This window comes from Poecilia reticulata, chromosome 6 (assembly GCF_904066995.2).
Source record: "Poecilia reticulata chromosome 6, P_reticulata-male-v2, whole genome shotgun sequence".
In the NCBI taxonomy this organism is placed as follows: domain Eukaryota; kingdom Metazoa; phylum Chordata; class Actinopteri; order Cyprinodontiformes; family Poeciliidae; genus Poecilia; species Poecilia reticulata.
In genome coordinates, this window is record NC_088835.1 from 21,196,349 (window position 1) to 21,215,886 (window position 19,538).

Sequence of the window (19,538 nt, forward strand, 5' to 3'; positions counted from 1 at the left end):
TAGAGAAAAAACATCTGGTCCTTGTCAAATCTTTAATGATGTGAATACAAACACAGCTGAACATGAGCACATTAAGTACCCTGTGTCATTATTTAATCAAAACAAAGTCAAAAAGCTTTTCCTTAGGTTTTATAAAGTATGAGTTTAAGTCGTAGCCTGGAGCTGTTCACCAACATGATGTTTAACATTAAGAACAGACATTTTTTTAAAAGTTTAAATATTCTGCTGTTTGTTGCTCTAACGGTATCCAAGTGCGTGTTACCACAAGGCCAAAAACAAAATAAAACAGCTTCATTTAACATTTCCTACACATAAGGAAAGGCTTTCAAAGCTCTCTTCAGAATACTTAAAGAGTTCCTTACTCTTCAGAAAGATAAATAATCCGCAATACATTTAGCTAAATGCAGTGGACTTGTTCTGCAGCTGAAAGACCAGAGTCCATTTTAATCATTAAATTAACCATAAAATCTTCTGTACAGATTGAATTACAAAAAATGTGGATGTATAACGTAATAAATTCTTGTTTCATTTGACCCAGCCAATTTAAGACCTTATCATTATTTAAATACTGTGCAAAAGCAAATGGAAGACATAATTGAAACCCAAACTTAAGCAATTCAAAAACAAATTTCATACTGCACACTGCATACTGTTACATTTAGCATTCTCTATAAATGCCCTGTGCTTTATGGGTTAATATTATAAAATCGAAAAAGAACAATGTAAAAGAACATGTGGAAGGTTATCTAAAGTGTTATTAATCACACCTCAGACCTGTTAAGGACCAGAATATTTTTTTTAATGTTTTGCAACATGAACCACTACAAATAAACGGGATGCTCTAATTTTCTTTAGTGCCAAATAAACCAAGTTAAGTACAAATGATAAACCTATTTAAACACTCACAGTGGAAACATCACTTCACTCTATTGCAACTTGCAGCCAACACCACTACACAACACAATATCTGGAGCCATGCACCACTATTGTATGTCAACCCAGCTAAAGTAGGCACTAGAGCATATGGACACACACAAACACACAAAAAATGAGGTGAAAGTTGTCCACATACATAAATTGTGTGACAAGTGACAATGTTTTACCCTTCTAAGTGTTTGCATCAAAATACTCATACTCATAGCATTCATACCCCGAGGAGCAACTTTCACCTGTTTCAGAGCTCAAACATTTCAAACATTTCCTTCAACACATTTTAATTTTTTTTTCTGGCACAAAGACCATACACAGGAAAACCGAAAAACATAGGAGGATCATGGGCAGCATTGACTATCAGCCAGGTAAAACAAGACCAGACACTCAACATGACACACTTGGTCAACGGAGGAATGCACTCACATCCTGTTACAACAGACAAGCCGCATTCGGATTCTAGTCCGTTGCCATGAACTCACCGGGGTTGTGTATGCGATCCAGCAACTTAACAGAACGAGCACTGACCACGCCGCCGACGTGGACCAGAAAACCCGGCGGGAAAGAAGTCAGGGTGAAGAAGGGGAACTCCTGTTGATTAAGAAAATAGAAGCAGATCTGTCAATTTTGGAAAGAGAAAAAAAAATAAACTGTTTTACTAACATCTAGTTAATTTTAAGTTTATTTTAAAGCTTCATTTTTTCTAATGGTAAGGTAATTTTATAAACCTGAGAAACACTTAAATGCCATGTTCTTTGCAGCTAAATGATTATATTTGAAACCAATCTTTGAGTGTTACTTTGGTAAAAAAAAACAAAAAAAACAAAAAAGAAAAAACAGAGTTGGTTTAGGTGTGGACATGCAGAGTGTAACAAAAGCAACATGCAAATGTTTAACCAGAGAATTCAACACCTGTTCAATATCAGCTTATAGCTGAAAAGACAAATATGCAAATTTGAAAAAGACTGAGAAACAGTTAAAAGTCAAGGCATTTAAAAATTCGGATTTGACACACAGTTTTATATTTTGTTGAGGATCAGAACGACTGATAGCATGCTTGATTTTGACCATTACCAAGGCAACCGGTAATCTGCCTCCAATTATGCTGCAAATTCATGCACTCATACACAAAGGAATCTGGAAAACCTTACTTCCCACTGGCATTCCTTCATATTGAAAAACGGGGAAAATTGTGATTTCTAATCATGCAGGATCGGTATGAGATGAAAGGTTTTGGCAGGTATCAGGCAGGAATACAATTCATTTCTTTTGTGCCCAAAAAAATCTCAAAACAGCCACAAAACTGTCTGATGTTTTCTCCCACTCAGAGCAACTATGAGGTGAATATTAGAGATGCACCAAGACAGTTTAAGAAATTAATTTATTTTCTTATGTCTCAGCCGGTCCTTGGTGGATTTTGTTTCGCATTTTGGATCATTTATTTATTTTTCTCCATACTCTGACATGTTCAGTGATAATCAATAAATTTCATGGAGAGTTTTAACATTGGGGAGCTGACAAGATCATGCTGCAGCAAGCATCTCTGATTGTTGACACTTCCAGCACTGTTTCACAGTTTCTGAGTTTTTTTTTTGTTTTTTGTTTTTGCTTTGGCCAAACACGTTCTCTATTTTGTGTCCAAGTAATTTAAACTGAGACACACCTGTCCAAAAAACTTTATGCCATAATTCCTGGTCTTTGTCTACATTCATTTTGGCAATTTTAGTCTGGCAGTCATGTTTTTCTTCAAGAGCAAATGATTCATTCATGCACATCTCCCATGAAACATAAACATGTGGAGTCATTTATAAAGACTTCCCCTGCGGATTAGCGATAATAAAAAGGCTTCTTAAGGCCTCTTGATGTAATTTGAGGGTTTTCAGAAATTTCTTATTGTTCCTTTGAGAGTGGGACTAGAGCCGTTTGGCAAATGTTTTACATGTATCCCACTTAGTAGCTAATCTTTATACAATGGGTTAATTTATAGTTATTTTCTTAATGTATGTTTTTTATTTAAATGTTCTTGATGTTAAAATTTAAATTAATTATCCAAATTAACATAATCTATTAAGACCTATTTTTTTTTCATGACTGTACCCTGTCCAGAAATGTCAGTCTCTAAAAATGCTACATCCAGTTTGAAATGCCAATCCTGTCATACAGTTTTTCTTTGTTTTTAAATATTAAGAAAACCATCAACAGTCAAGGTTCTCTCTCACACATGGCATGACATTGCCTTTGCACCAAATGTAAGTATTAATAACCAGTCATACTAGAAAGGCAACAAATATATTTTGAAAGCTGTTCTTGTATTGTTTTCTCATCTTCAGGAAGAAATGTGAATGATGTCGCCAGGTTAAACCGGCCACAGGATTCTGATTGGTGCATCTCTATAGGGTTAGTGATGTCACTCTAAAAATGTTTTTTTTTAAATAATCACTCGGGCAATTGAAAAAATTGAAAAGGATTGGATGTGTTTAAAAATAAAGATTGTAAAAGTGATACACACGTACCTCCACACACACACACACACCCCTGACACACCCCATCAGACTTAAAGAGAAGGCAACTCTTTAAGCTTCTGGCCCTCCACCCAACATGCTTGTGACTATTTGGGCGTGGTGGGAGCAAAACGAGCAAATATGACAAACTCAGATCTTGCTCAACCCACCACCACCCTGGAAAGATCCACAAACAGCAGAGGAGGGTCAGGTTAGGAGTCGACTGAGACTGCTTGGTGGTGGCCATCAGCTTAGTCAGGGTGTTTAAGGAAAAGGAAAAAGAAAAAAAAAGAGGTAGGTAGGGAGTGAGCGAGCGTCACGCTGATGGGACATACCCTGGCGTTTAACAATAACCCAGAGGAGGATGCTCCCTGAGATGCACGAGTAATCAAGAGGACAGAAAAGGGAACATTATTTGGTCTTAAACAGGGCACACCACTTATATACGTTACCAGTACAAATGAGAAATCTCTCACAGTGAATGAAATGTATCGTGTGACCCAGCATTCAGACATCTGAAGCAGATTTGCAACACAAATTGAATGTTAAAGCATCAACTGTCATGCTTAGCTTGCTGCAGTATACAGGGAAGTCTCAGGTGTCTAACATGTGGAAAAAGTCAGGAGTGTAAATACATGTGAGAGAGAGAGAAAGAGCGCGAGTGTTTGGTGTCACTGTACCCTCTGTTCGAGAGCAGTCTGCGTCTGCTGCCTCAGCAGCGTCTTCAACGGTGCGGCCTCCTTCCCTGCGCTGCCACCGCTGCCCATCCCTGGTTATAGAAGGCAAACTGGATTCAGTTTTCACACAACACACGTCTGAACCCACCAGAAAGCAAAACAAGCTGCCAGGTGATTACTGCATATTAGCAATACTGATTTTATAACAAAAGTGTTTTTCTTTTACTGCTTTACAGAAAGTTCTGGGCATGCTGGGGTGTCGTTTCTGATCGGACAGGATCTGTTTGTGACCTGTAGCCATTACCAACCCATTTCTATTAATAACTTAAGGACACACAGCAGTCCTACTATACCGGAGGCTGCCAGCAGCAGGTCCTCAGTGAAGGACACGCTCTTTCTCAGCAAGGCAGAGTCTGAGTGGGTGAAGGAGGGGATGGGCGGGGTGGTCGCTCTGCAGCCAGAGCTGTGACCACGGCCCACAAAGCCCGAGCCAGGAAGGAACAATGAGTCTGCAGAGAGGACGGGGGAGCTGGGGCAGAGGAAGATCCCTGGCCTGCGTCTCCCTGACTGGGACTCGTCTATCCAGCAGAAAAAAAAAAAAAAAAGATGGAGGGATGCACAGAGAAAAACAGATCCAGTGAGAAAGAAGAAAGAACAGAGAGAGGAACGATAGATGGTGGAGGTATAACAACAGATCATGGCAGGAAAAAGTGAAAATATGGAGAGAAAGAGAACGAAAGAGAGAGAGATGAAACATGAAAAGTCAGGATGCCATAGGTCCTAAACTGGGGCACTGGACTGGAACCACTGACCTGATTAGGTGAATCAGTAAAAATCATGACTGGACTTGTCCAGTTTCATAGAAGTCAATACAGGGTTCTTTTTTTAAATCAATTATAAACTAGAGATTTCAATTCAAACTTTAGTGACATCTGAAATTAGAAGAGAATTAAAAAAATAATTTACTGCAATCAGGTAAAAATTCCAGTTGAAATCAAAAACAGATTACCGATTCATCTATAAAGATCTATAATTCCAGTATTCTTAGGTTCTCTGTGTTCAGGCAGTGGGACTGAGAACAGAAAATGATGAAAATGGAACAATGATACATTTAGGCCTTGAAATATTTGGACATTGACAAAAATATGTTCTGAGGACAATGACTATAGTATTTAAATTTAAGTAGAGAGCTTTAAATTAGAACTATTAGTAACTAATACAAATAATCAGTTGAACACATAGAACTAATTAAATTATGTAGTTCTAGGTTAAGTACTAAAATCTGAGAAAAATGCTCTAACAAGTGCAGATTGTTTCTTTATTTCTTAACAGTTTAAGCAGCTTTAGGATATTCCTGGTTTAGATTAAACCCTAACCCATCTCTAAAAGAAAAAAAGAAAAGAAAATAACCTAAAGAAAATCTCAATTTATGTTATATTTAAAAACAAGTTTTTTTCCTATGGTTGTTTTGTCTTTTGTATGTCTGAATTATTCAAGACCAATATCATTAATAATTGGATGTCCAAATACAGGTCCTTCTCAAAAAATTAGCATATTGTGATAAAGTTCATTATTTTTCATAATGTAATAATAAAAATTAAACTGTCATATATTTTAGATTCATTCCACACCAACTGAAATATTTCAGGTCTTTTATTGTTTTAATACTGATGATTTTGGCATACAGCTCATGAAAACCCAAAATCCCTGTCTCAAAAAATTAGCATATCATGAAAAGGTTCTCTGAACGAGCAGTTCTGAACAGTTCAGTTCAGAACGAGTAATCAACGAAGTAACTCTAAACACCTGCAAAAGATTCCTGAGGCTTTTAAAAACTCCCAGCCTGGTTCCTTACTCAAAATCGTAATCATGGGCAAGACTGCTGACCTGACTGATGTCCAGAAGGCCATCATTGACACCCTCAAGCAAGAGGGTAAGACACAGAAAGAAATTTCTGAATTAATAGGCTGTTCGCAGAGTGCTGTATCAAGGCACCTCAGTGTGTGGCAGAAAACGTTGCACAACGAGAAGAGGTGACCGGACCCTGAGGAAGATCGCTGAGAAGGGCCGATTCCAGACCTTGGGGGACCTGCGGAAGCAGTGGACTGAGTCTGGAGTAGAAACATCCAGAGCCACCGTGCACAGGCGTGTGCAGGAAATGGGCTACAGGTGCTGCATTCCCCAGGTCAAAGGTCAAGCCACTTTTGAACCAGAAACGGCGGCAGAAGAGCCTGACCTGGGTTAGAGAGAAGCAGCACTGGACTGTTGCTCAGTGGTCCAAAGTACTTTTTTCGGATGAAAGCAAATTTCACATGTCATTCGGAAATCAAGGTGCCAGAGTCTGGAGGAAGACTGGGGAGAAGGAAATGCCAAAAGGCCAGAAGTCCAGTTTTAAGTACCCACACTCAGTGATGGTCTGGGGAGCCATGTCAGCTGCTGGTGTTGCTCCACTGTGTTTTATCAAGGGCAGGGTCAATGCAGCAGCTATCAGGAGATTTTGGAGCACTTCATGCTTCCATCTGCTGAAAAGCTTTATGGAGATGATGATTTCATTTTTCAGCACAACCTGGCACCTGCTCACAATGCCAAAACCACTGGTATTACTGACCATGGTATTACTGTACTCAATTGGCCTGCCAACTCTCCTGACCTGAACCCCATAGAGAATCTGTGGGATATTGTGAAGAAAAAGTTGAGAGATGCATGACCCAAAACTCTGGATGAGCTTAAGGCCGCTATCAAAGCATCCTGGGCCTCCATAACACCTTAGCAGTGCCACAGGCTGCTGAGGCACTGCTGCCTCAACATGCCAATATGTCCAGGCCACGACGTATTGGCATGGAGGCCAATACATCGTGGCCTCCATGCCACGACGTATTGAAGACTGCAAAAGGATTCCTTACCAATTATTGAGTGCATAACTGAACATAATTATTTGAAGGTTAACTTTTTTGGTATTAAAACACTTTTATTTTATTGGTCGGATAAAATATGCTAATTTTTTGAGACAGGGATTTTGGGTTTTCATGAGCTGTATGCCAAAATCAACAGTATTAAAACAATAAAAGACCTGAAATATTTCAGTTGGTGTGCAATGAATCTAAAATATATGACAGTTTAATTTTTATCATTGCATTATGGAAAATAATGAACTTTATCACAATATGCAATTTTTTTTAGAAGGACCTGCATATCTGGGTCAAAGTGAATATACTAACTGAGGACAAAGAGGAAAATGAGCAAGAAAGACGAAGAAGTAACAGAGGAGAAAGAAGAGGAAAGAAATAGGAAAATAATAAAAAGAGGAGGAATGAACACTGAAGGACTGCTGGTTCACTCCTGCTGGGTCTGGAGGCAGCTGTGGTGAGAGGGTTCATCAGACTAACTGCTGTGAATTGATCATGTAATTAACTGAAATACCTAGCTAGTATAACATCTTCAGCAAAAATACCATGGTCCTATGGGCTCACCGGAGTTAAAAAAAAAAAATTGTTTTATTCTTATTTGAAAAATAAATAAAAAATATTACTTATAATACTGCAAATGTATATCAAATTGCGACATTAGAACTCTTACAACTTGATCATATTAATAAAAAATATTAATAATATTTTGACAGATAAATGGAACATGTACTATATATATATATATATATATATATATATATATATATATATATATATATATATATATATATATATATATATATATATATATATATATATATATATATATAAATTCAAGTTTAAATGTTAACCCGGCCTTGATTATTAAGAGAAAATAAAACATATTGCTATACATCAGAAAGAAAGGAGGATGTAAAAATTTGATTTTGAAACTGGTGCACACAGCAGAAATCCAGAATTATCACTAGCTTATTCCAAGGTAAACCTGGCTTTTTAGGCTTCAGTGAGCTTGAGCTGGGCTGTTTATTTTGCCATCAGACATCAAAGCTCTTAATTACCATAGATATAATAATGGTTGACCCTCTAATGGGAGCTAAGCCATGCCTGCTTCTGGTTTTTGCAACTAAAAATATTTCCGTAGTCACAAAGTTGTATATATTTTTTTTGTTCATCATGAACAACTTGATTGTGTCTGAACCGTACTAAATCCAGCCACTCAAGATGCTTTGAGGATAGATGGAGACCAACCAGAATATTAATTTAAGTCTAAATGCAATGCATCCTGGGATTGCTCACCACTAAGATCTGCCTCTCAAGCAGCATTGTTACTTGGACAACTTTCAACTGCCAATAAAAGAAAAATAATAGATTTGTAAACTCCAACTCTAGTCTACATCAACTAAATAGTTATCTTGAATAATCAAGAGATTTCTTTTCTGTAAATTCCTTGTTTGTTCCTAAACAGATAAAATACATTCTCTCACAAGTCAGGATTTTATCGAGCAGTGGATAATGGGAGGCTTTCTGGGTGAGTTACTTTCTATGTAGGTTATAACAGTTGTTTTTGGAGCCTGACTGAATCACTGCATTATAAACTTTTATGTGCCCCAGTGGATAAGTTACTGCAATTCTGTTTAATGGGTTAAAATCCTTAGTGAATGCACAGTTAGGAAAACATGCGGCACATGATAATGTTCGTAGATGTCATATGACTTGCAATAAATCAAATACTTAACAGTGCTAATGTCTTACTGCTTGGGTTTGTTGACTTTACCACCTGACCAACACTTGACCTTTTAAAACATTTTTTTAAACTGCACTGAGCAGTTACTAGCATTGAGAGTATGAATGCCAGTTACTTAATTAGCTAATGGTATCTGCTGTTCTAGCAGATCTTTGCGATATTAATGTTGTGTACTATGACATTGTGATTTATTTTGCAGGACTTTCATTGTCTTGAAAAATAAGAAACTTCGGTTTAGATTTTCTGATCGGATTTTACCAACAGGGCAAATGGTCGTTGTGAGGCTTTTCTACTTGCATCTTGATTAGCAAGGATGGACATGAAGATTAAACCTGAATAGGGTTCACTATGTGGAAATATGAAAACATTGCGCCATCTCCAGTGCTTCATAAAGTAAGTTTAAGGTAAAACACTACATTCGAGTGCTTTTGTTCATTCTGACCTTGCTACACCTGGAATCAGGCACAAGTTTAATGGCCGCCGATGAGAAAGTTACCTCAAATCACAAACAGCCCTCTCTTGAGACACAGTGCTTCTAACACCACAAAATAAGTGGAGGAAAAGCTAAAACAGAGATCTGGTGCATCTTCACACTGCAGATACACTTTTCGTACAGCAAGACTGAAAGATACACCAGGCCACTGAGGACAAATGGGAAGCAGGGTATGGCTAAACAAACATTCACAACAAAATTCACAATAAAAAAAAGGGGTTAAGAACAAAAAAAAAAAAATCATGTGTAAACAAATGTGGAATTAAATACGAAAGAACAAAATAAACAAAAACCATCACCATAGCAGCACCAGCAGTTGGTGTTAGGAGTACAGAATGATGAGAATGAAGGAGGGGTATGGGCAGAGTGTTCTTACCCGTCTTGGGCGTCAAACTGAGGTCTGTGTCTGATGAAGAGGACTGACGGCTGCATGGCTTGGAGGGAGAGAAGGGGGGAGGAGAGGAGGAGGATGTGGGGAGGATTCGGAAAGGGGTGGGCGGGCCGGAGGACGAGGGCAGATCCTCACCAAATACCGGCCTGCCAGGAGAACATGACACACGCACACTCGTCAGTCACCGCCTCACCCTCGGAGCGTTCCTCTGTGTGTGATCATATGTGCAATGTTGCTCCTAAGTGGGGAAGTGGACTCTCTCTCTTAAAATGTGTGACATATTTGCTTTGGGTGAGGTGTGTTCTCGATGTGCTATGGATGGCCGGGGAAAACTAAAAAGCAAGCAGAGAAAGCAAAAGGGGAACTCACAAAGAAAGGCACGCAAACACACAACAATAAAAAGCAAAGTGGCAAAACACAAAAGAAGACTTAAAAAGAAAAAGAAAACAGGATGACAAGCCGAAGCATGTGTCCCATTAGAGTGGAGCAAAGGTCAGGGGAATGTAGAGACACAGCAGGCGCTTCCTCTGAAAACCAATAAGATGCTGTTGTTCATGATGAACAATTGACAAACAAAAAAAAAAAGTTACTAGTGTCATTTATCAAATGAAGGCCCTGTTTTGCCTTTTGTTGGGACTCATCTGTCCTGTAAAGTGCTCTCCTTCAAAATATAAAATTCCCTTTTTTTATTTTTAAACAATCAGTTAGAAACACTTTTATTTTAAATTTTGTCTTGTTCCTGTGAACTGCTTTCCTTCGCTGCCTCTGCGTACCAGTGAAGATGAGTGTGGGAACAGAGACAGAGAAGTTCTGGGACAGCCTCTGGGAGCTGCAGGCTGAATGCACTGGACTGTTGTGGGTGGAGCGACATCCATGGGCAAGGGGAGACCTGGGCCGATCAGCACACAGACAGAGAGAAAGAGAAAAAGAGAAAGAAGGACGCAAGACCGATTTGGACATAGGTGAGAAATGTCCCAATCCAAATGTGGGCAGAGAGAGGGATAAAAGAAGCGCACACAAAAACCAGCACAACACTGCAGTTGAAAAAAAACAAGAAGGTCAAAAGGTAATGAAAAGCAAGGAAGAAAGTAGCTTACCCCACTGACACAGACACTGTTTAACTTAGTTATGTAAAAGCAACAAGTAACTCATGCACAGCACTCATCTTTGCTTCTCAGTCATACAGAGCAGGGATGCATATAGCAGAAAATGGCCAAAATAAACTCTTCTTATTAAAAGCATTATTTTTAAATATCTCTTTTCCTGCAGTACTAATATTAAGTTGGGTAAACGACAAATTTCATCCTGAAAATCAGTTTCTTTATTATTTTTTGAAAATAGAATGTGTGGAATGGAGTATGTGACTGCTTGGAGACATCACAGAAATGGATGGAGTAAAAACTGTATGTAGGACAAGTTGGTTGTTTAAAAAAAAAAAAGTTCCTAAGGTAAGAAAGTGTGTTGCATTTAATTTTATATTTCCTGTAAAAAAAAAAAAAAAAAAAAGAGCATCACTTCTGCCTGTTTAACAAAATCAAGTGAATAAATTATTGATCAAATGTTTCTGATTTATTTCTGATTTATGTTCTTACAACTACCAGGTGGACAGCAATACCTTAAAGTGACGTTTTGGTCCACTCCATACCACAAGATGGGGCGTCCTTCCAACATTTTTTCTTTTTTTTTGTCTTTCGTTTTTTGTCCCATACAAACAGCTAAACCTCTGAAATAGAGATTAATCATCACGAGAAAAACACAGATTATGTGAAGAAAATTGAGAAATGTGTCATTTTTCTAGTAATATATTGCTTTTTTAAAATCAAGATTGATCAATTATGTTGAAAATACTTTAAATACACGTGACCTTGAGTTTCCTTTCACAGATTACGCATTTTTTAGACAGAAAATTGTGAAAGTTTTTGATTTTGATTTTTTCTTTTTAGTTCACCAATCAGAGCTGATCAAAGGAAAATGGTCCATTACAATCTCAATCCGGCTGATTGAGGCACCTCTAATTTGAGCTAATGAAAAGTTGGCCAAAACTTTTGCAACATTTTTCCTCCCAAACAATGAAATTCTGATAAACAGATTAAAATAAAATCATACATTAAAACAAATATATCAACATCTCTGACTAGATGAACTAAAAAAAAGATGAAATCTTTAATATTTGTTAATAAAGGTTTTTAAAGGGTCTAGTTAATCCATTGATAATGCATCCAATTTAGTAAATGGTGAAATACTGACGTAGTGTTCTACCAGTGTTCTAACAAAGTTGCAGAACTATTCCTTTTTTTACTTTTTACTTTTTTTTATATATATTGCTCAGACTACTACCCTCACCAAAAACCGTTAAATCTGTATGTTACCGGTATAATCATTACCAGAAGATATTCTTGTACCTCATCATTACATTCACAAATCTACAGTATCGATGCCCATCAGAAGCCTGCATGCACTCAAGTGTAGCTGAGCCAGTGGAAGCTAGATGAAAAACCACTAGCCAAGAGAATAAGACAATCAGAACCAGACAAAGACAGAACAGTGTTAAAAGCAGAGCCAAACACATGCGCTAAATATTTATCACTGTAATGAGAACCGAAACATGCAGAAGCAGAGCAGAGCAGAATGCCAAGCAAAAGCAGATTAAAGGAGAGGACGAGGTGAGAGGGACAGGGGCTGGGGATGGCTTTATGTGTAGTGTGCATGTGTGTGTCTCAGGTTATGTTCTGCACCATTATTTCCAGAATGCAATATAAAAGACACGACACACATAAAATATAAAGGGGAGTCCTTAATACTGAGACACACACAGGGCTGTAAAAAAGGACAATTTTAAAAAAAGAAATTAAAAAGCATTCGGTACATTCTGTCCACATGGTCTCCCTCTCATGCACACACAGCCCGTCATCATTCTCACAAACTTGATCTGCAGAACGATCTGCACATAGACAGAGGTAAGGTCCATGCCCGTGTTCTGGGTTTATACTCACTCCTTTCCATCTTTAGACGGGGAGTTGCAGGCGTTAGAAGCAGGTGCTGTGTTAGGGTGCGTGTGTGTGTTCACGAGGCTCCCGGAGCTGTGTTTTTCCAGAGTGCAGGCGGTGCCTATCGCCCGGACCACCAGGCCAGACTCCCCCTCCAAGTCAAAACACTGCAGGTAGCCCACTACTGCATTCCCACCCATCTCCAGAACTTTAAGCCCTATTTTCCTCTGCAGCTCTCCTGAACAAGGGGGAAAACGCACAGTGATGTTAACAAATCCAAATTCTTCCTGTTCCCAATCAAAGAGGATTAGTTTCAGGCAGACATGTTGTACCAGACATGAGAGAGATGAGTCTCTGACGCGCTTCATTGGAAGCCCGAGGGGTTCTGATGCGGTCTATCCACTGGTACTCCGGGTCCTCGTTCACCACCAGTTCTTCTACAAACCCGTGCACCATGGCTGCTCGGTAGCCCCGTGGAATAGATGCGGCTGGAGGTGGAATTTGGACAGAAAGAACGCTGAGAGAAAATGTGTTTCAATTCAAAGCTTTTCTTCAGCTGCAATTCAGGTTTTAGCAGATTTCTAAGACTGACGGTGCTTAAAGCTCGCAGTCTCACCGCATAAATAAATGACATCTTTAGATGTCTTGTGAAATAAAAAACATACTGCAGAAAAACTTGACCCCACAAGACGACTGCCTGAAACGGTTCAAGTCGTTGAAAAGCTCCACTTTTACAAGGACGTTGATTTCTCCTCTGATTCCTAGTGAAAAATAACACAAACATTGTAACAAAGAAGTAGCTGAAACTCTGGATTTATACGTTTCTCACCCAGGTTTAGTCTTATACCATGTATGGTGTCGTAGATGGGAAACCAGCCAGAGATGACAGAGGCAGCCTCAGAACACAGCAAAGGATCAATGTCAATGTAAACTTTCCCTATGGCATCGTTAGCGCTGTATGTGTCATGGTCCAACACTGTGATCTGCAACGGTTCATCCTGCAAGTCCTCATCATCAACCTGCACAGTGACAGAAGGACAAGGAGAAGGAAGAAAACAAAAGTGAAGATGAATACAAACAATTCAGATTCATAGAAGCTGTGTCGAGAACGGGATACATTTAGTCCGATTTAACTGTACATCTATTTTACCTCAAACTTGAACCATTCAGAGTTCCACTGTGGATTAAGGGACTTGGGAAAAACATCTGTTTTGAAGGTTGTATTTCCAAACTTGACCTGGAAAAATGAAAAGGGAAAGATATCTTTTAAAAGTCCAGTAAAGTAACTCTCTGCAACACATTAAAGAAAGCAAGCGTTGCTTAAATTAAAATTAAATGTACATATTATTTAAAACAATTCCCAATATGTTTTGCTATAATACTCCAATTCTTTTATATTCAAAATAAGAAGGATATAATTAAACCAAATATTACTTAAAATATTTTACCTAGAAAGCATTACATACATGCTGCAGCTATTATTTTTAGACTTACTGTTACAGACAGAAACAAATAAAGCCCTGGTGTTTCATTCATGTGAGGAAAACAAAAAACATGTATAAATAGCACCAGCAAACTATTTTTGGAACAGATCTTGTATTGCTCCATTGATATGTTAATGAGCCAAATGCTAATTAGCTTGCAGTTACTTTCCTACCTAATAGAAACAGATATCAATAATAAAGTTGTATGCTGATGGTAATTAATCAAAACAAAGCTTGGTAACAACTAACCAGGAAGTTAATCAAGTTATCAATTATTACAAGCATGCTTGAATCCCAATAAAGTTGTATATTTGAAACTGGGATTATAAAAATTTAGGGGCAAAACTTAATTTCTTCACATTTGGGAAATGATGCAATAAAGTGATTAGGAAAACAAGATACATCATCTGCAGCATATTGTACATACGCAAAAGACAAGACAAAGGAAATGACTTAATATTTAGAAAAACACATCCTACAAAGCGCACAACATGCATAAAACATATGTACAAATCTTAAAGCACTAACGTCTTATATCTTAACCATCATTGATGATCAGGAAATCCAAAACTGAGCAAACGTTTTGTAAAGTGCTGTTGTTTGGCATTGAATCCCACGTTTTTAGAAAAGCATACCTAAAAAGCCAAAGTGTATGTGATGTGTTACTAATATAAAATTTTTCAGAATTATGTAATTTACCTGCAGCTTCTCAGATTATGCTTTTTACCCCAGGGTAAGCAGGGGTGAATATACGTTTTCTGATATATATTAGATTTTCCAGAAACAAACTAGTATCTCCTCCAAAATGTTGCATTTTGCTCGATTCCAAATATTTTCTAATGTGCATATATGTTTCCACATACATTATTATTGCGGTTTTTCGACTAAAAAAAACAAACAAACATAAAATTGTTGTAGTGAAAGCATCATCTCTTACCTCAACAAAGGCATCCGTTAGATCACTTGCTCTATCCATTACAGGCAAGTGGCGCCCTGCCACGATTTTGGCCTTTAATTTCCCAGGCATGTTTTAATTTGATCTGTGAAGGTATGTCAATAACAACAATAAATGCAAGCATAAACCTACAACTGACAAGTGAACTAACCAAGGCAGTTGTCATCAAATTAACGGTGGTAAAGCTGAAGATTAGCCATTACAAAACATTTGTAGTACATAGCAACGTGTTCTCAATCTATAGCCTCAAAAGTAAATAAGCTTACTTATCTCAGCAATTCCAAGAATGTAGTGTGACACACAATCGGAACGTGAATACCAAATGTCCCTATATAATCATGACAGTGCCGACAACTTAGCTAGATTATGTTAGCAATAAAGGCTAGCCTGAAAGCCACTTAGGTTAACTTCATTGCAGTCAGAATCTCGTTAGCTCTGGTTACCTGATCGGCCATGTTTTTACGATCATCCCCTGCAGACCAACAACATATTTAACAAAACACTCTTCACACTCCCACTGCGAACAATAATATCCTTACCGGTGCTATAATGTAGAGAAGGAACAATTACAGCGGTAGCAGAGTCGCTTCACACGGACATTATTGTTGTTGACAGTCCACCGTTCGCCTGACCTCCGTGTTTCTCCCATAACACGACACGTTAGTTCCCAGTACCCCACGCTGGCAAGTGTTGGCGATATCCACTAGCATATATAATCATTCACATGGGTGTGTAAATTACATTACATTTCAGTCGCGGTAACAATTTTACTTCAGGTTGCGATGACAACGGCTAGCATGACAGCTATCGTGATGAATGAGTTTTCAAAGGGTACCGTGTGCTGCTTTCACGTACAACCCATAAAATCGTTCTTAGAAATATCGCAATGGTACAAACATAGAATTATTACAATATGATGATGCAGTTATTTTATTTACACTGAAAATATGCGATCAGACGTCTTTCTTAACAGCCGGTGCTGAGTTATTTTTTTTTATCTTCATATATCTTTGTCATCGTTAAAAGATTTTTTAAAAACTGTGTCCATGAAACGCAGCGTAAACGTTTGCAGAGGGCATGCGCAACAATCAGCAGACAAGGCAAAACGTTTTTGTGTAATATTTGTTAAAGACGTCTATAGTCTTCATTTACCTTAAAAATGTGTGGTTTGTTTTTCATTGATTAATGTGTTGTCGACAATACCTTTTCCATATCATAAAAATTACATTATGTTGTTAATTGCACTGTCGTAGTAAAAATGACAAATGATTTTCTTTAATAAAAGTAGCCTAATATTAAATAAAAGTCAGTGCATTTGTATTTACACCCTTTACTCAAATACCAATAAACAAAACCAATCAAATGCCTTTTTACACAAACGGCAAGTTTTTTTGATGGCTTTTTCTATTAATGAATGAAATCAATTTAAAACTGCTTATTGTATTTGCTCAAGTTAATAAGCATGTTTGATTTGAAACACTTATATGTAAGCAAAAACTGAGGAAATCTGTAATCCATCTTGAATATCATTTTGTGATGAATGCTGTGAGGACAGTGGTTGTACATGACAGGAAACATCACTAGAGATAATTACTATGATATAAATACATGCTTAATACATGTCACTTTTTATTATTTTAAATAAAGAAATAAAAATGAAAATTGTATCAAAAAGTTGTATTATAAAATAGATGTCACATGATTAATAATCTATGCCTCTATAAAATTACAAGGTTTTAAGAATTTGGGAAATGAAAATAAGAGGACTCATTCAGATTATCTTGAAAAAAAATGCTGCAAATGTACTTTTAGTTTCTTGTATGCCTATGTAGCTGGGTCATAAGAATCCTGCAAAATCTGCCAACAATCTCACAGAAATAAATCATGTCTGAGGTGGCTGAAAGGCTCAGCAAGTGCTGTAACAAAAAAAAGTGAAAAATGAACAAAAGACAGAAGAGGTTTTGGGTCAATTTAATTAGAATTATTTTAAATGAATTTTTGAGGGAAAACGACCCTTAGCTCATTAGCACTGTTGCAGCAGTATTTATATTTTCGTGTTTCAGCCCTTGGGACATGTTGCCCTGGATATTTTGTGTGTTCCTGCTCCAACACACCTCTTTCAAAGGAAAGAATTACCTCAACAACTTGTCAAGTTCAGCAGAGGCACTGCAAAGACCTGTTAATTCAAATAAGGCATGCTTGAGTTGAAACTAGCTCCAACATGCATGTTTAGAAGATTAGAATATTACATCATAATTTAAAAAAGTATGTTTTATACTGACTTAGAGGTTTTTAATATTTAAAAGGTACTTTCAATCTGACAAATATTTAAATTTACTAAGATATACTTGTGAGTCCTTCTAAAATACTGTAGTTTTTAACTCATACAAACATGTCCTCTCTTCTGTTTCTTGCAGCTCCTGCAGGTCTACCCAGTTATTTATTCAGAGGGTGTGGCACGCTGCATAAAAGGCTGGTATTGTTCTAAAAAGCATAAAGTACACGAGTGCATGTCACATGTGACATTTGAAATTGAGCACTACAAGAAGGAAGAGCAGCCATGTTTGCTGTTTCAGACATACATAATGTAAAAAACAATATTTTATGGTGCGAATACATTTAGGTTTGGGGAATTTTTTTTACTTTTTTTATTTTTAAACAAACTGCGTAACCATAAATAAATTCCTATTTAGGAAAGAAACCTTGATTAGAAACTGGTTAAAACATTTCTCACTTAAAGTGAGATTTCAGGGAAAGATAACAGAATGTTACCGCATAATGTTTACTTTCATACCTTAGATTCTATTTGACTTCAGTTTGAAAAAGTAACAGCTAATCTTTTGAAATCCTTTCATCTTTTCGCTTAATGTCTTGTCAACAATCATTCCACACTAACTTTTAGTAGGTAAACTCCATCAATTCTAACTGAAAATCCTGTCCGGAAACAGGATTTTAGACTTCCTGCCACAGTACATGTTGGCAGGACAACCTTACACTCCATCAGTTTGATCACAGGAGTCCATTAGGGATGTTTCCTGTGCTCTTTACTGTGTTGAAACATGACAAACCAAATCAAGTACACACCTATAAGTTTTTATGCATTTGATTTATATCAAATGCCTACAGATGGGTGACTTTTGTTTTCTAGACACTGATTACTTTCTAGAGGAACTACAAGCAACTACAGGAGATCCTTCCTGCCCACAGTCATCCTCGTCTGTAAAAATGAAAAAGAAATTTAATTTGCAAGAGCTCCGCCAACATCTAACTTCCATTTGGGGGTGCTAAAGCATTTATGGAATGAATAAATTCGAGGTATCTCTACATCAACGAGAAACAGAACATGTGAAAACTGTGAGGGAATATATTAAGTCAAGGGCTCAGTGAAAGGTTTTAGCATTTGGAGATAAGTGACTGCGTTAGACTGGGAAATGGAGAGCATGCCCCAATATAAACGTATAAATCCAGTATGAAAGTGCACGGTAATATTATTCACCCACAGTATCTTCTTTTTCAAGTTCAGAGTTTACCTTAGTGTTACAAAGTTTATGACAATGACACTGAGGAAACTGAAATGTATTCTTTATTTTATTTATTTATTTATTTATTTATTTAAGCTTTCCCCTGGGATTTGTCAAGGCAGTGTAACACGTCCCTGAGAAGAAGAGACAATAGAAGAAAAACAAAATTACAACAAAGATGTCTTTCTTCCAGCATAGAGCAAAAATAACTACATCTAAACTTAGAATTTTTACAATGGTTAGGCATGAGCAGCAACAAGAAGGAAAAGATCAACCTTTGAGACTAAGATAACATTAAAAACAAAAAATGACAGCATTTCAGTGTTATAAATAAAGAAAACAAGAAAATGTCTGGCATCAGCCTAGAAAAGTCATCTTTACTGGGCTAAATGACAAGCTTAACAGTCTGATGTCCATCAGATTCAAGGCACTTGAAGTGGCACAAAGCTCTAGTTAAACTGGAATGTGCACCAAACATGAAAATGTAGTTGTAAACTTGATTTTACACATTACCCAGGGCTCCCATTTATTTTCCTGTGCCAAAATCCCATATATATTCTGAAACAAATTCAGGAGTTCTGTCTTTGAATAAATACAAACAATCTTTTAACTTTTTCTGAACTTTTTCTGCATCAGGCTCTAAATGTGGAACCTTATGGATGAATGAATAGATGAATTGGCTGACAATTCAAGTTGGTAAGGAGAAAACACAAAGCAATACAAAGATTTTGCGACTTTTTCATACTCAATCTTGAAAATACCTAAATGAAATTCCAAACTTTTACAAATCGTATAGAAACCCTGTATAATATTAGGTATTTTTAAATAATCTGCTCTAGTACCATTTGTGTTTGCAAAAAAAAAATTATTACACAGCAGAATAATTAATAAAAAAGATAATCAACTATCACCAAGAATATAAATAACTTTAATTCTGCTGTTTTTTAAA

General features: G+C 37.2%; 1 protein-coding gene across 21 annotated transcripts in view; it reads right to left on the reverse strand.

The window, feature by feature from the left end:
* Positions 1 to 15,921, reverse strand: part of c2cd5 (C2 calcium dependent domain containing 5) — a 32,553-nt gene extending 16,632 nt beyond the window's left edge. For 9 of the 21 annotated variants that reach the window (XM_017305306.2, XM_081608170.1, XM_081608168.1 and 6 more), the window contains exons 1-12: positions 15,608 to 15,919; positions 15,051 to 15,153; positions 13,780 to 13,866; positions 13,477 to 13,648; positions 13,295 to 13,390; positions 12,962 to 13,117; positions 12,636 to 12,867; positions 9,628 to 9,788; positions 4,462 to 4,686; positions 4,112 to 4,200; positions 3,767 to 3,802; positions 1,413 to 1,521 (exon numbers count right to left, since the gene is read on the reverse strand). In XM_017305306.2, the coding sequence (XP_017160795.2) occupies positions 1,413 to 1,521; positions 3,767 to 3,802; positions 4,112 to 4,200; positions 4,462 to 4,686; positions 9,628 to 9,788; positions 12,636 to 12,867; positions 12,962 to 13,117; positions 13,295 to 13,390; positions 13,477 to 13,648; positions 13,780 to 13,866; positions 15,051 to 15,140 (1,453 nt within the window). In that variant the 5' untranslated portion in view covers positions 15,141 to 15,153; positions 15,608 to 15,919. Of the gene's footprint in view, positions 1 to 1,412; positions 1,522 to 3,766; positions 3,803 to 4,111; positions 4,201 to 4,461; positions 4,687 to 9,627; positions 9,789 to 10,415; positions 10,532 to 12,635; positions 12,868 to 12,961; positions 13,118 to 13,294; positions 13,391 to 13,476; positions 13,649 to 13,779; positions 13,867 to 15,050; positions 15,154 to 15,607 lie in introns of those variants that run through there. The other 12 variants (XM_081608171.1, XM_081608167.1, XM_017305311.2 and 9 more) reach the window with 10 other exon arrangements.
* Positions 15,922 to 19,538: the final 3,617 nt, after the last annotated feature.